At 36.8% G+C, this 16,199-nt stretch overlaps 1 protein-coding gene across 1 annotated transcript; it reads left to right on the top strand.

Annotated features, from left to right (window-relative positions):
* Positions 1-15,521, top strand: c4b (complement C4B (Chido/Rodgers blood group)). The gene is made up of 41 exons (XM_032518290.1): positions 1-274; positions 491-680; positions 778-952; positions 1,041-1,111; positions 1,202-1,290; positions 1,381-1,463; positions 1,563-1,650; positions 2,177-2,294; positions 2,390-2,531; positions 3,264-3,376; positions 3,462-3,620; positions 3,725-3,892; positions 3,991-4,182; positions 4,559-4,702; positions 4,812-4,935; positions 5,244-5,315; positions 5,427-5,639; positions 5,744-5,858; positions 6,533-6,603; positions 6,696-6,835; positions 6,923-7,138; positions 7,565-7,616; positions 7,708-7,797; positions 7,877-8,083; positions 9,733-9,811; positions 9,937-10,129; positions 10,260-10,355; positions 10,943-11,105; positions 11,423-11,616; positions 11,771-11,926; positions 12,024-12,083; positions 12,159-12,249; positions 12,330-12,510; positions 12,622-12,712; positions 13,887-13,961; positions 14,037-14,139; positions 14,236-14,325; positions 14,430-14,537; positions 14,692-14,775; positions 14,883-15,015; positions 15,096-15,521. Exons 1-41 carry the CDS (start codon positions 204-206, stop codon positions 15,235-15,237), a joined length of 5,142 nt encoding a protein of 1,713 aa, XP_032374181.1. The 5' UTR covers positions 1-203; the 3' UTR covers positions 15,238-15,521.
* Positions 15,522-16,199: the final 678 nt, after the last annotated feature.

Raw genomic sequence — 16,199 nt, 5'->3', positions numbered from 1 at the left:
CCTCATATTTTACATCGGTTTAGATCTGGGCACAACACATTTTCCCTGAGGAATGATACTTCTTTTTAAATTATCTTTGAAGAAAAAAAAAACTGTGGGAGGGCATTTCTGGACGATTGAGAAATACAGGGGTGGATGAATAACAAAACCAGAGTTAATCAAAAGCATGTGTCAGAGCAGGAAAACGAAATAGAAGCTGTACAATGGGGTGCTACATCTTTTCAATACTGTTCCTGATCTTGACAGTGGAATCAGCCTCTTCAACGGACAATGGGTAAATGTAGACATAGCTGCATGAATCTATATTATGCAATAATGTAATTTAATGACAACCCTTTTGTTTAACAATACTGTAAGGATAATTAAGTCATTTTGTTATAATGTAAGACAAAATATGCAGCATTGGTAGATGTTTCTCTAAAGGCATAGAAGTCCATGAATGCAAAACATAGCGATGAAAGCTACAGAAAGTTCTTTTTTTTTCAACCAGATTCTTCATCACAGCCCCCAGAGTGTTTCATGTGGGTGTTAATGAGAAAGTGTTTGTCCAGATGGGAAAGTCTCATCTTAATAATCCTGTTACTATCTACCTGCGGCATGAGATTTCCAGCACTGATGTGTCTGAGAAAAAAACTGTTCAGTGTACTGCGGAAGGGGAGATCAAAACAGTTGAGCTCATGGTATGAGAAACTTTGACATTCACACAAAAAGCAACAAATGTAGACAGGACTGAAATGTCAGTAATCTAAAGTGTTGTTTTTTTTCTCACATTTACAGATAGACAGGAACCTTATGTCGACGGTGACTTCAAACAATAAACGCCCAACCCTTGCGCTGGTGGCAGAGAGCCCCACCTTCAGTGGAAGGAAGACAACACATGTTATGGTATCACAACACAGGGGCTATATCTTCATTCAGACTGACCAGCCAATCTACAACCCCACACAGAAAGGTTAAAGGAGAGACAACAAATGTGAAGAAATGTGTGGAAATAGGCTCGCTATGTTTTTACAGAAATTTGTTGATCATCTCTTTTCTAGTGAGGTACAGAATATTCACTCTTGACCACACATTCAGGCCTCACGAAGAAGCGATCCACATATCAGTAATTGTGAGTGACATATACATAATTGTTTTTAGAAATAATACATAATATTCATGGTTTTGTGTCATGATTAACGCTTTAATCCTTTTATAACAGAATGCTGCTGGAAACAGAGTAATGAAATCCCTTAAGACGACAAAGGGAGGAATACTCCAAGAATCCTTTTTCATTCCTGATGTCTCAAAGTATGTTAAAACAGATTTACAATAAACTAACATAACAGCACAAGAAACGTTGACATGCCTTAATAACACATGTATGTTTTGTTTATGAAGAATGGGCACATGGAAGGTTACAGCACACTATGAAGACGATGAAGCAAACGCTGCTTCCCGAGAGTTCAAAGTCCAAAAATTCGGTAGCGTAATTTAAAAGTATTTTACTTTTATTTAGTTATTTTGAAATTTGTTGATATTTTGTCATTCTCGAAAAACATTTTTCTTTTTACACTCTCTAGTTTTACCAAGTTTTGAGGTGAACATCCCAATGAAGCAGAGCTATATTTTGTTGAATGCTGAACAGCTTGACTTCACCATCTTAGCAAAGTAAGTATTGATGGATTTCTCATTAATTTCCTTTAATGCCAGGTTTTTCCTTTTAAAACTGCATTAATCTTTTTTAGCAATCCAAAACAGCAAAATTATTGCCTTGTGACATTGCAGCCAAGGTTACGGCCAACATTAAACTAGCGTTAGCCAACCTGAGAGGTAATAGATAAAATAAGGTTTTGGCCAACAATGCCTGAAAAACCCCCAAAGCCAAACCCTTTAAGGGCATCTGTAGGTGTAGACTTCTGAAACTCCCTCTTTAACTTAAAATACCCACTAACACAACATACACACTCAACAACTGGCTTATAACACCCCAAAATAAGCTAAAATAGGCTAAAAAGCTCTGTAGAGCTACATATCTGGGTAAATATGTGTCATTAAGTGACCCCTTTCAAATGTTATATTTAGCAATACAAGTTAATGTTATACTATTTAGACCGCTTGTCCCCTAGCATTACATTTTCAGACTTTTCTAACATTACATTCATCACATTTTTTTTTTTACAATCATTTTCTCTAGGTATTCACATGGGGAGAAAGTTAAAGGGGCTTACCACTGCCAGTTCGGCTTTGTAGAAAAAGGCTCAGGTAAAAAAATGAAGCCTTCCTTTATCAGAGGACTGGAGTTGACTGGTTCGGTGAGGAAAAAAAATATAAAGTTAATCTGGCAACATATTGCATCACTTAAGTGTTACAGTACTTGAACATCAATAATGTATGGCATTTCTTGCAGGTCAATGACGGAATTGCAACAGCTTCTCTTCAGATAGCAGACTTACATGAACAGCTCCAAAAACAGAAGAACAAAACCCTGTCTGAATTACAGCAAAGTGGAGCGCAACTCTATTTGAGAGTATTTGTCACCAACATACAAAGTAAAGGACACTCTGTCACACCATATACCAATGTTAAAGACAGAAACTATCATGGTTCAAAGAGAGAATATATTGTATGATGTGTAAAATAGTTGCTGTTGTATAGACAGTGGCATGTGCTGTGCATTTTAAGTATGTTTATCAATGTTTGGTGTTAAATGGCCAAACGGCTAGTTACTGTTTCCTGTTATGCAACTCCAGGGTACAGCGATGTCTTTGGATTTTGTGAGCAGTTAGACTCTTTGACAACTTATTGTACTTTTCATGTGTCTTATGAACAGAGAGTAGGTAAATAGAGTTATCAGGTTAAAAAAAATTACAATCCTATATTTTATGGAATGTATGCCAAAACTACAGCAAAACCAATTCAATAATCAATGAAATTGCTTAGGATAACTAACAGATCAAAAGTCCTTGACAGCACCCATCTGTTTTTATATTAGAGTAGAGAATGCCTTTGTTGTCATTTTACACAAGTGCAGTACTTGTGCAACGAGATTGAATATCTTATATTATATATACAGTATATATATACATACATAATATATGAATATATTCTGAGAATAACAATAACAACAATTGTATGACTGCTTCTACAACTCTAGTACTACTACTACAAGAAGAATAATTCATCTCAAAATTGAAAGATTTTTTATTATATTTGAGAGATGTAAGAAGATATTTTAAGTATTGTGAATTTCATGCATCTGATATCTGTATTTTATTGCCCAGGTGGGGAAATTCAAGAGGCAGAAGTTTACCTTCCTATCATCTCTCACAAATACACCTTGGATTTCTCTCGAACCCGGTCATATTTTCTTCCTGGATTTCCACTAGATGTGGTGGTATGACTGAAACAAACAAATGTGTACACATCTATGCACATGACTGTAATGAATTTGTATGTCAAATATTTAGTTTGTATTATAGGTTGCTGTGCGGCTTCCAGATGGCTCCCCAGCAGCTGGTGTGCCAGTAAAGATTGATGTATCACCATTTTCAGAGGAATCTTGGCAAGGCACCACTGACCAGGAGGGGGCAGTGAATCCTGTCTTTAACGTTCCCAATGGGGCTCCGATTACTGTTAAAGTTGGTATTCCTAAACAATTAACAATTTAAAGATGTTATCAAAGTAATAAGGCACTGGATTGTCATTTAGTTCACTTTAACTGTATACACCCTGACTTCATTAGGTGTTGGCAGATGGCCTTCGGCAAAGCAAAGTGATTCAACCTGCTTCATCTCAGAGTGGCAGCTACCTGTACATCAGCTTGACCAATAGGATGTATTCTGTGGGCGAGTCACTAACTGTGAATTACAACACCATCAATGGGCCAACACAAGGGTTTATATACTACATGGTGAGGCATATCTGAGTAAATGCAATATGATTTGTTTGACAAAGAAAAGCAACCGTTTTTTTTATTTTTATAACCTTTTCAAACTGACTATGGTGCAGGTCTTAAGCCGTGGGATCATAATACAAAAGGATTCTCTCAGATTTGGTACTTCAGTTAGGCACAACCTGCAGATAACTCCTGATATGGTGCCAACGTTCCGTCTGATTGGCTACTACTACAACCAGAAGGGTGACATCATTGCTGACTCGGTGTGGGTAGATGTCAGGGACGAATGTGAGATAAAGGTCAAGGTGAGTAAACAGAACAGATAAGAGTGCAGCCTGAGCAGAGTGATTCCACAGTGACAGAAGAAAAACACAACTTCACTAGTGTCGCCTTAGTTCTGTAGTAGGACATTTCTTTAAATAAATGAGGCAGGGAGGGGATTGGTAGATAAAATAATGTAGACTTAATGAAATCAACTTTGGCTTTGAATGAACTAATTCACAGCTGCAATCACTGCTGTGGTGGGTGTTATTATGTTGCATGCCAATTATCATTCTTTATCAACATAAAATGTGCAATGCTGTTTAGCCTAGTTTCTAGTTACTACTGAACATTTGAATTTACTTTGACCGTGGACAATGACATTTTCAAAACCTCTATAATATTTTAATTTTAATTTAGGTAGAACAAAAAGGACCGTTTGTACCTGGAAAACAGTCTAAGCTAGAGTTTGATTTACATGGTCAGAAAGCCAGAGTGGCTTTGCTGGCTGTGGATAAAGCCATCTACGCTCTCAATGCCGATAACAAACTCACAGCCAAACAGGTAAAACTTTCACACGCTCCTTATAAACGGACTCTCTTACAACACACAGACGCTATTTCATTCAACCTATATATTATAATGCATTATAAGCTCTTGTTCCATTTTTTAGGTGTTTTCCTCTATGCAGTCATATGACCTTGGTTGCTCATACAGTGGAGGATCTGACTCTGCATCTGTACTAACAGAGGCTGGCTTGTCTTTTGTATCTCACTCCCAGTCAGAGTGGAAAAAAAGTATGGCAATAATACATTTTTTCTTCATTTAAGTATTGAATAAGAACAGAAAAAATTGAATGTTACAAATTACAAAAATATTTCTTTTGGTAGCTAGCCATGCCAATGATTTTGGTTTTATCCAAAACAAGATAAATACCAAGTCAATACTATCACAGGAGGCAGGAGATCTATTTGGTTGGCTCCCGTGTGCTTGACATGGAGAAAAAGGCAGAGATTAAAACCATTAAAGCAGAAATTATCTTTTTAAGCAACTATCCAATTACTTAGGCTGAGGTTTAATGCTTTTATATAACTTGTTTTACTAGGTTTTGGCTGTAATTTACAATCTGTACGACAGAGACGCTCAGTGGATCTTCAACAAGAAATGATGACTTTAAGTAAGACACCATTCTGGCATTACAACTCTGCTCTGAGATCATGTTAAATACCTATGGTAAGAATATGCTATGAAAATGTTTGCTTTTCTCATTATTTTATTGCCACTTTAGAATCCAACTTTTCCGATGAAAAGTTACAAGACTGTTGTGTTCGGGGGTTTTCTCTCATCCCTATGAGACGAACATGTCTTGAAAGAGCGAAGAGAGTCTCTCTGGTGGAAGCAAATCCTGCTTGTGCAGACGCCTTTTTAAAATGCTGCCTTGAAGGAGAGTATCTGAGACAAAAAAAGATACAAGAGGACGCCCAGAAAGGACTTGGCAGGAGTGAGATTTTATGGTCATATAACACTTTACAAACTTACGTAGATGGAATTTAATAACTGTTATCACTAAGTTTAATCACAAACCTTTCATTTTCTAATTTTTAGCTGCAAGCACAGCTGACATTGAAGAGTTCTTCTTGGACACTGCTGCTCAGTTTATTCGACGATATTTCCCCCCAAGCTTTGCATTCACAGAATTTGATGTAGATGGCAAAGGAAGGTAAGAGGTGGCAATATCATATACTATTTATGTAGAATATTTTTTTCCAGTGAAATACAGTGTCCAGTTGTAGCCGTTAAAACCTTTGCTAACCCATAGACGGGGCCAGAGCACCGACTAGAGGTTGGCAAAGGCCCTAGTGAAATTGATGTTTATTATTATTATTTTCTTAAATTAATCACTTTTTAAGGGCCTTTAGGTGCTTGGCAACTCAACATATTTGCCCATGCCTCAGAAGTTGTTAAACCTCAAATTTATATTGTCCAATCCCATCTTCTTTAGGCATCCCCCCCTTTCATAACTCAGGAACCGTTTGTCGTAGACACTTATAGACATAGGATGTAATACAAAATTTGCAAAATATCATTTTCCAATGCCACACACTCAATGCAGGAAATAAAGTTGATCTCGACCAGGACCCCCGACGCACAGGAAGGTGCAAGGGCCCGTTCATCACTGCTTGCTGCTTTAATTTTGTTTACATCTTTGCAAGTGTTAATGTTTGTTGCTTGTGATGTCAATGTGAGAATTATAGCATTTTCAAATGTTCATTGTAAGTTAATCTTAATAAATGCATCACCTTAATTCTACAGTAAACAAGGTAGAAAAAGCATTTGTCGGACACATTTTAGTTAGACCACACTCTTTATTTCATCTTAACTGAAACTCCTCAGGTATGTTTTGACTCTCCCTGATTCCATCACCACGTGGGAGATTCAGGTCGTCACTTTATCTGCAGCCACTGGTAAATAACAGCTTCCCACTTTACAAATACTGTACATGTTAGATATCTGACTGAGGAGCTTCTCATGAATAACTGCAATTATTTTCATTCAGGTCTCTGTGTAGTTAAACCGTCTGAGGTCAGAGCAGTAAAGACGGCATTTGTGTCTCTGAGACTGCCTTACTCAGTGAAGAAATATGAGCAAATCTCTATTTCACCTGTTATCTACAACTATGGCGATGTCGAACTACAGGTAGATATCAGCTAAGAACAACAACAATACAAGTTGAAATTCAATTCTTAATGACATTTTTCTGACTGGACATCTGCATTTTTATAGGTGGCAGTTCATATGGAACAAACTGAAGGACTTTGTTCCCCTGGCTCAGCCACCACTGCAGCGTTTGTGAACATTACTGTGAAGCCAGAGTCTTCCCAGTTTGTTTCCTTCTCTGCTGTCCCCATGGTTACCGGCTCAATACCTATCAAAATACGTCTTTATGATATGGAGAATGAGATGGGAATCGATGCAATTGAAAAGACTTTGAATGTGTTGGTGAGTGACAAAGACATTATTTGATCTCTTTACTAAACAATCATTGTATAATAGCCGCATACCTTACTAAATAAATATGGAAAAACGTATGACATATTGGAAGTCATATTGGATTAAAACCTCTATAAAATGACTTCCTTTGTTGACCCTCTGCGTATGTGGCATACTAGCATTTTCTCATAACCTCTGGACATTTTAACTTTAATTTCAAAAACAATACTGCTTGGGAGCTATTTATGCTCATACTGCTCATTGGAAAATAAATGGTTGGTTAATGTGAATTAATAGATCATGAGTTTGTATTAAAATATGAACTAATGAGCATATTTATGTGCTATTAATGTAAACTGAAATGTGTTTTCCACTTGCATATTTTCATGTGTTAGGCAAGGGACAAACAATAATCAGCTCTCTTCTTTGTTGTAGACAGAAGGAGTAGAAAAAAGAGCAGAACACACGCTAGTGCTGAAATTTGATGGTGAGTTGTTTCTGTAATTCTTAATGACACTAACTTTATTCTTCAATTTATTTACATTTTTTAACAGACTTACTTATTTCTATCTTGGTAGGAAAGACCACTAAAAATATGATTATTGATGGATCTTTACCAGATGACACAGTCCCCGACTCCAGCTCAAATATTTTCGTTTCAGTGGAAGGTAGTGCTGTTAGAGACAGACATACAACAGACTTTTGTGAGTGACAGAGTCTTACCCTTTAAATGTTCTTATCTGGCAGGGGATGGATTTGGCAGTTCACATGCAAAGGACCTTCTTTCTCCAGAAAAGGTTGCTAGCCTGATTGAATTGCCATACGGATGTTTAGAACAGACAACAGTACGACTGGCCCCTACAGCTTCAGCCCTCCGCTACCTCGACCTAAGTGAGCAATGGTTTGACCTGCCGGCTGGTACCAGAGATGATACTCTTGATAAAATCAAAGAAGGTAGGAATATATTACAGTAAATACAGTACATTATACAGTAAATGGAATAATGTCTCTATTATGTATGTACTATTCTTTTTCTGTGACAAACGTATGCCAATATTCAGAGGTTATTTTAATTTCTCCTCCTACCCATTTGCCAGGCCTAAAGATAGTGTTGTTAGCCCATCAGTTTTTGTCAAACTGGGCCACAACTGGGCCACAACTACTGGCGAAATTGCCAATGAATTTGCTGTGGATATCCATTATTGGTGTGATATCAAGTTGCATACTCGGTTTTTAGCGTGTTTATCAATCCTGTTTGGCCTCCATTGACTTGCATTACCTTGCGATTGCGTGTGAATTTACGCCGTAGTGAGTAGTATGTACGTAAGGGTGAAAATCCGCATAGGGAAGTTGGTCGGGGTGGTGTATGGGTAAAACACAGGACTTTGACGCAGGATACCGGGGTTCGTTTCCTTTGTGTCCCGTGTTTCAAGTCACATATCCTAAACTCAACAGTCGTTTTTTTTTTAATTAAAGCCAACCCCATTCTTCTTTTCCTAAACTTAACCGATTCTTCTTTTCCTAAACCCAAACGTCGCTTTCTTCTTGCGATAACACGCCAAGTGGTGATAACACGGCAAGCGTCTTGTGTACACAAGATAAATACAATATAATAAAGTTAAGAAAGAAGTTGCCTACATACTGTAAATACATACCAAAAATGGAGAAATTAAAATTTCAAAGCAAACCTGTTAAAAGTAAAAAATAAAGCCCTGATCAGACAGAGCTTGTTTTAGCAGCATGGGGTGTTTTTTTGTATTTTGCTTGCTGCTTTTGCATTTCTGACCACCTCACTTTTTTGGAGGAATGCCCTGAACTCGAGTTTAAAAACCTTTAACTCAGAGGAAAAAAAAAAGGTCAAACGTCATTTAACTTATCAGCAAAATAACGGCTGGCTAAATAATTCAACTGTTGCTTAGAAAGAATAACAAAAGACACAACCAATCTGATCGGGGCATCTTTAACAAAAATCTTCAAATCCAGTCTGTCTTGTTGCGGCCTAAGGCATGTTGAAGCAATATTCTTAAGACAAAAAATAGGTCTTTGAAGTTTTTACTGGAATTAGTTAGGAAGCTGTGAAAACTGTGAGATAAACAGGAGCTGGACCAAAGGTATGGTAAAAATGGTAGCTAATGCAGTAAAAAGAAAACTGGATTCACAAAAATATATAGACAAGCTGTCAAATGAATTACTTTTTGGCTCATGTCAGGAAGTAACACAGTATCAGTGAAGGATAAACATTAAGTTAAGTTCACAAGGGTAAAAGTAAAAGGTAAAATAAGGGAAAACCCAGAGGCACTTATAAATGCAAAAGCAGTGAGCAAAACGCTTCACTTTCATTGAAAACAATTACTAAAAGCCACCTCTGGCTGCTAGAACACACTTTATGATCAGGGTCTTAGCATGCTACACAACGGTCACAGTTCTTTGCAATGGCAACGGTACACAGAAAAATGGCCGCCACTCTGACCATCATGCTATGTTGATTTGAATGGGAATGTCCATTCTACTCTCATTCTATTTCTATGGTTGCCTCCTCTACAGGTAAATAACAAGGCTACACATATGTTTGTTTTTAACAAAGTCAACAATTTGTTTGTCAGGTTATGTGAGGATTTTAGATTTCAAGAATAAAGATGATGGATCTTATAGAACATTTCCTACATCGCCATCAAGTAATTGGTGAGTATTTGATTTCTACTGCCTCATTCATTTTTGATTTAAGGTCATTACTTCCAACATCTCACACATCACAAATCATAACCCTTTTTATATCCACTCTTCTCCCTTACTTTTCTTCTCCCCAGGGTGACTGCCCTTATAGTAAAAGTGCTATCGTTGGTGGCACAGCGTCAGACAATGACTTTTGAAAAGAAAGATTGGAAAGGTTGGGTTGTACCAGAAGACGAAATTAGGCATTCAGTCAGTTATTTGCTCTCAGTACAAAACAGTGATGGGTCATTCGGTGACCCACAACGAGTGCTACGCAGAAGAGTTCTGGTAACTTCTATTCATACCTGTTGGAACATGCATATAATTATGTGAACAATATTAGATGCAGATGTATTAGATGTAACAAACTCAGTAGCAATGATTTAAATGTATCATTGTATATGTTTGTTTAATGTAGAAAGGCAAAGACCAAGAAGCATCCATGACGGCTTTCATAACTCTCGCACTGAACCGGTCCCTTCAATTCCTGGACACTGAATTAAAAAATAATGCGGTGAGATAATAGAAACACTTTTGGGTTTTAGCCACGATATTGGTGGCAACGTTGTCTAGCTAAACACTTTGGTCCAGGCTGAAATGACTGTGAAAACAATTAATAATCAGATTGTTATGCAATTTGTACACACATTCATTATGCCCAGAAGATTTATTCTAAAGACTTTGGTGATCTGCTGACTTTTCCTCTAGTGCCATCAGCAGGTCAAAATTTAAACCTGTCTAGTAAAATCTCTCAACATTAACTAAAGGGATTTCAACTACATTTTGTGGACATTATTGGGTCACAGACTATGTGTCCTAATGATTTTGGATACCTGACTCTTCCTTTAACACCAACATTAAGTTAAGATTTACCTGCTATACATTTGCATGTTAGCATTGTAAGCATGGTAGCATGCTGATGTGAACATTTATCTCAAAGCACTGCTGTTCTTAGTACAACCTCATAGAGCTTCTAGCGTGGCTGTTGACTCTTAGCCTCATTACAGTTTATTTTACATTTAATGCACTTTAATACACTGTGGTCAATGCATAATTTGCAAAGAAGATACAAAACGACTCCTCCATGCTATTTTCTACCAGGAAACAAGAATTTCAAGATCAACAACATATCTCCTCTCTCACCTTGAGGAGCTTCAGCATCCCTACACTGTTGCCATCACAGCTTACTGCCTCGCAGTTTGTCTGCCACAGGGAACAGATCATTCATCTGTCTGGACAAAACTTAAAGCACTGGCTACTGAAGGCAAGTCCAATCATGTATGTGTGTATTACATGCACGTACAGTATATCTATCATATCAAGTTTTTATATATATATATATTTGGATGAAAGTCTGAATATTTTGAATGAAAGTCTGAATATTTTGAATATATTCAAACCTTCATTCAATATATTCAAGGTTAATTCAATATATATATATATATATATATATATATATATATATGAATATACACAGTGAATCGTATATCTTATGAATTCTATGGTGTATATAGTATGAGGCAGAAATTTGTGTCACAATATTGTTTGTTTTTTTACTTACTGTCAATTTTTAATTATCAGGGATTAATGGCTGTTATCTGTGGACAGTTGATGCCAGCCCACATAATCAAGCTAATGCAGATGCTATCACAGTAGAGACTACAGCCTATGCCCTCCTAGCTGCAGTAGAACTTGGGTATACCGAGTGGGCAGACAAAATAGCCTGCTGGTTAATCACCCAAGAAAACTATGCTGGAGGCTTCAAATCAACACAGGTGATTAAAAGCTACATTGAGAATTGTTTGAATTGAAGAATCCCTGTCTTTGGACACAGTCTCTGTATTGCTCTGGTCCCACATCATACAATATAGTACAGATTAACCATCAGAGCAGAGATGTTACACGTTATTGTTTTATTACCGTGCCCAGGATACTGTCGTGGCATTGGAAGCCCTTGCTGAGTATGAGCTAAAGAGGTCAGTCAGTCCCGAAACAAATCTAATAGCGGAGTTCACAGTCCAAGGAAAGACTGACATTGTAAAGCTTGCACTGACAAATAACGAGAAGGTGGAAACAAATCTCAAGGTATCGTAGAGCATTGTCAATATTACACTTAAATTCACACATTAATATTTAACATCATTCTTTGAAGACTTGGCATTTTTTGCATCTTTTTTAACAGAAATTTTCAGGGAACAACATTAATGTGCAGCTAACAGGAGAAGGCAATACCAAGCTCAAGGTAAGTTTGATTAATGTCTGTTAATAACTTGAAAAAGATCCACAATTTACAGTAAATCACCAATCTTTTCCCCAGATTGTAAAATCTTACTATCTACTGGACCCCAAGGACGATTGTGACAAAGTGTCTATCAGCGTCACAGTGGAGGGGAAAGTGAAGTACACTGGTGAGCTTTTGTCACTGATAACAAAATATCACATTTATTGCTTATAAAAGCTACAGTTACATTTACCTCCGTCTCCCTAGCTAAGGTCATAGAAAATTATGAATACTACGATGACTACGATAACAATGAGGAGGTGGCGGAGAAGGAGGTGCGAGTGCCACGATCAGCGATTGAGTGGTTTGATGCTCGCACCCGGAACAGGAGAGATCTTGATAACAACTTAAATTTAGACAAGGCTGTCACCTACAAAATCTGTGTCAGGTTAGTTGAATGAGATTCAAATCACATTTGCTCTTAATAAGTATTCATGAGACAATGAGCTTTGACAAAAAAAGTCACAAGTTATATGACTCATTGTTTTCCTGTGTGCAGTCATAGCCTGAACAGCAATCTCACAGGAATGGCCGTTGCTGACATTACTCTTCTAAGTGGATTTGAGGCTGAAACTAAGGACCTGGACAGGGTTTGTAGCTCTCTCTTCGTCCTCTTGATCATGGTCATCTTCAGCACAAAGTAGGAGGCTATTTCTGGCGCATCAGGTCATGTTCTCTTTTTTTCAATAGACATGAGGTGAGGTGATTGAGCTCAGGTGGACATTAAGTCAGGTTTAATTAGTGGAAAGGGTAAGCTACTGTGTCCAAAAATAGTTGTTTGTTTGATAGAATTTCAAAAGTACAAGCATGTATACATAAAAATGTGACAAGTTAACTACGAATTGTTACCTTGGAAACAGCAAAGACTATTTCGACAGAATTTGGGGAATGTTACATAATTTGAATATAAAAATTTTACCTTTTAATAGTGAACTTATTTTGGGGGAAATACATATTAAAAGCAATGGTAAAGTTTCAAACTTCTGCATTAAAGGTGTGAATCTTCACTGATCTCCCGCTTCGATAACGATTATCATGTCAGCAATTCAATATCACAATGCATCACAAAGCGACAAATACATTTTGTTATTAAAGCCATGGAGGATATTTAATTCATAGCTTCTTCAGCTTCAAAAACTAAATATACTGCAGTGCTCTAATACAAAATGAAAGGACAAATAAAAATACAGCACTTGGCACCTTCTTAATGTGCAAAACATGACAGAATATGTAAACAGAGATATTGTTAGGCCTACAATAAATTGTAAACAGAAATAATCGATTATGGTCCGGTCGATACATCGATTATTTGATTATTTGATTGAAGAGTTTTAATTACCCAATTTCCATTTCTTTATTTATTTATTTATTGTAAAACATTTCTTATAAATTATATAGAAGAAAGGAAATTAATTATTTTTAAAATTATAAAGTTAACTTTAAACCCTTAGTTTGACTTTGCACACAGCCCGCATGCTAGCTAACTCACATAGTATGTATTTGACAAATTAAAGAAAGTTGTCTGTCTGTAAACAAAGGGCTTTGTCTTCAGAATTGATTGATTGATTAATTGATGTATTTATTTTCTATGTGTTTACATTTATGTCTGCTTATATATGGTTTTCTTCTATGACCCCTATATTTTCATTCTATTCCTGTTATTTACTATTAATTCCTGGTAGCCTTCATATTCATAACATCAAGAACATCATAAAAAGGAATCCAAATATAGTAGCAAAAGCTTCAATCCTTGTCTCCTCGCAGCTAAAAGAGCTACCTGAACGATACATTTCCCATTATGAGGTCTCCTATGGAAGAGTGCTGCTCTACTTTGATAAGGTGAGGCTCAAATCTTTTTATATTTACAAAAATGTTACATGTCCAGTACTTACTTAATTTATTCTCTCACTCTAGCTCTTTGAATCAGAGGAATGTATTAGTTTCGATGCCAAACAGAACATACCAATTGGCCTTCTGCAGCCTGCTCCAGCTGTGTTCTATGACTATTATGAACCAAGTAAGCTTTTTTTATTATTATATTTCTTTTTTTTACGATAGAAGGGACATATTTAATTGACCAGGAATTCATTAACTATTTGTGCTTTTCTTGCAGGCAGAAAGTGTACTGTATTCTACTCCGCACCCCAAAGGAGCAAGATGGTCTCCAAACTGTGTTCAGAGGATGTGTGCCAATGTGCCGAAAGTAGGCCATTACTTTAAGACCCATACTGACAAACACCCATGAATAATTGAAGCTTTACACTTCAGATTTGTGTTAAAATTGCATTATGATCATCTTTTTTTTAGGACCCTGTCATAAAATACAAAATACATTCCAAAGAGGGATCCAACGAGGAGGGATCACAAAAGAAGCCCGTTTAGAACATGCTTGTTTCTTCCCTATAGTAGATTATGGTCAGTACTACATCCAAACCATTATGGTGTAAAGTATCTAACAAGTTGACTATAAACAATCTATTCTTTCATATAGTGACAATAAAACCGAAAATATGCAATAGAACGGTTAAGATGAATAGTTGTTAAATGTTTTTTTGGTTTTTTATTTCAGCATATATTGGTGAAGTCCTCAATGTTTCCATGAAGAGTAACTTTGAGCTGTACAAAATCAATGTAAACGAGGTACTCAGATCACGTAAGTAAACTGTGAGCACAACCAGCAGATGCTGTAACACTGACCTCTAAATGTTTATGGTTGAAGGACCTATTATAAATAATAATCACGTATCATCCGTCTACCAGATGGAGATAACATTCTGACTGAGAATTCTGTTCGAGTGTTTGCAAAGAGGCGTCAGTGTAAAGGACAATTAGACCTGGGAAGACAGTATCTCATCATGGGCAAAGATGGCTCAACAACTGACTCAAATGGAAAGTAGGTAAAATCTATATTGTTGATGGACGTACAATTTTACAATCATTGATTCACATTCTGTTCACTCCCTCTTTTGATAGGATGCAGTATCTGTTGGAGTCTAACACTTGGGTTGAAAGAAAGCCTTCCGAGGAGGAATGTAAAAAATCTGCACATATCACTGCCTGCAAAGTGTTTAATGTGTTCACAGATGAGTACAAGATAGATGGCTGCACACAGTAAAACAGACACATCTATTTAATCTTACTTTGCTTTTCAGTTTAGTCAAGTGTACTCAGTTACTCGTCAGTTATAGTAACTCTTTTTTTTTTTTTACAGATTATAACCAGAGTCATAAAAGTACATTGTAAGAACATCCATACGTACTGAGACATTGCTTTTCAGACTGTAGGTGGATGACTGACTCCACCACAGTTTTATTTTAAAGTTTACTACACTCAATGTAACCATTAATCATTGATGTCCAATACAGCTACTAGTGTTCAAATAAAAATCTCAACAAATGCTTTTGTATGTGTATAATTGGTTATAGCATTAACTAGATGCATAGATGTTGAGATAATTATTTGAAATAGAACTCAACATGGCAAAAGAATGTTGTGTTGTTGTTGATCTTTTATGTCTTTCCAAATAGAGTGATTCAGTTTGTAGTACTGGTTTGATTTAGCTTTTTCTGCTGAATATATTTGTATACCTATTTTTTTTTCTTTTACTGGCAGTAAAGGATCTGAGAAGGGTCTCTGTACTCAACAGAAGCCCTCTCAAAGTTACCCCCCCTTCTTACTAAACATCTGCACTGTAAGGAAGAAGGGAGAGGGGGCATGGTTTGGGAGTAGCACAGTGAATACACATAAAGTGACATAACAGTCTGCTGCCTATAAGAGTGGTTTGCTTGCCCCTAGTGGAGTTACATAAGGATTTGGATCAATCACCACCTCATAAGGATAATAGCTCTTCATTAGCTCTAGAGAGCTAATATAACTCGTCTTAAATGTGCTACACTTAGAGACATGCTGCAGAAGATACTCAGTGCAATTATGTAATACATCTTGAGCTGTGTGTGATGCAGAGAGAGGTAATGGGAGAAAACAAGGGCTAGTGGGAGGGATCCGTCCAGCAGGAGAAGGAGGCATGGGTGGAGAGGCCAGGAACAAGCAAGGGCTTATGTGCTTATATTATTCTAA

This window comes from Etheostoma spectabile, chromosome 6 (assembly GCF_008692095.1).
Source record: "Etheostoma spectabile isolate EspeVRDwgs_2016 chromosome 6, UIUC_Espe_1.0, whole genome shotgun sequence".
Classification (NCBI taxonomy): Eukaryota; Metazoa; Chordata; class Actinopteri; order Perciformes; family Percidae; genus Etheostoma; species Etheostoma spectabile.
The sequence above is the reverse complement of the archived record's forward strand: the minus strand, read 5'-3'. Positions and strand labels throughout refer to the sequence as shown.

What these genes read in the sequence shown, in the direction of transcription:
- c4b (XM_032518290.1), top strand. Translation starts at nt 204, where the DNA reads ATGGGGTGCTACATCTTTTCAATACTGTTCCTGATCTTGACAGTGGAA. An exon ending in CCAGTCAGAGTGGAAAAAAA is followed by an intron (nt 4,936 to 5,243) that starts GTATGGCAATAA and finishes TTGTTTTACTAG; the next exon opens with GTTTTGGCTGTAATTTACAA. An exon ending in TATTTTCGTTTCAGTGGAAG is followed by an intron (nt 7,798 to 7,876) that starts GTAGTGCTGTTA and finishes CTTATCTGGCAG; the next exon opens with GGGATGGATTTGGCAGTTCA.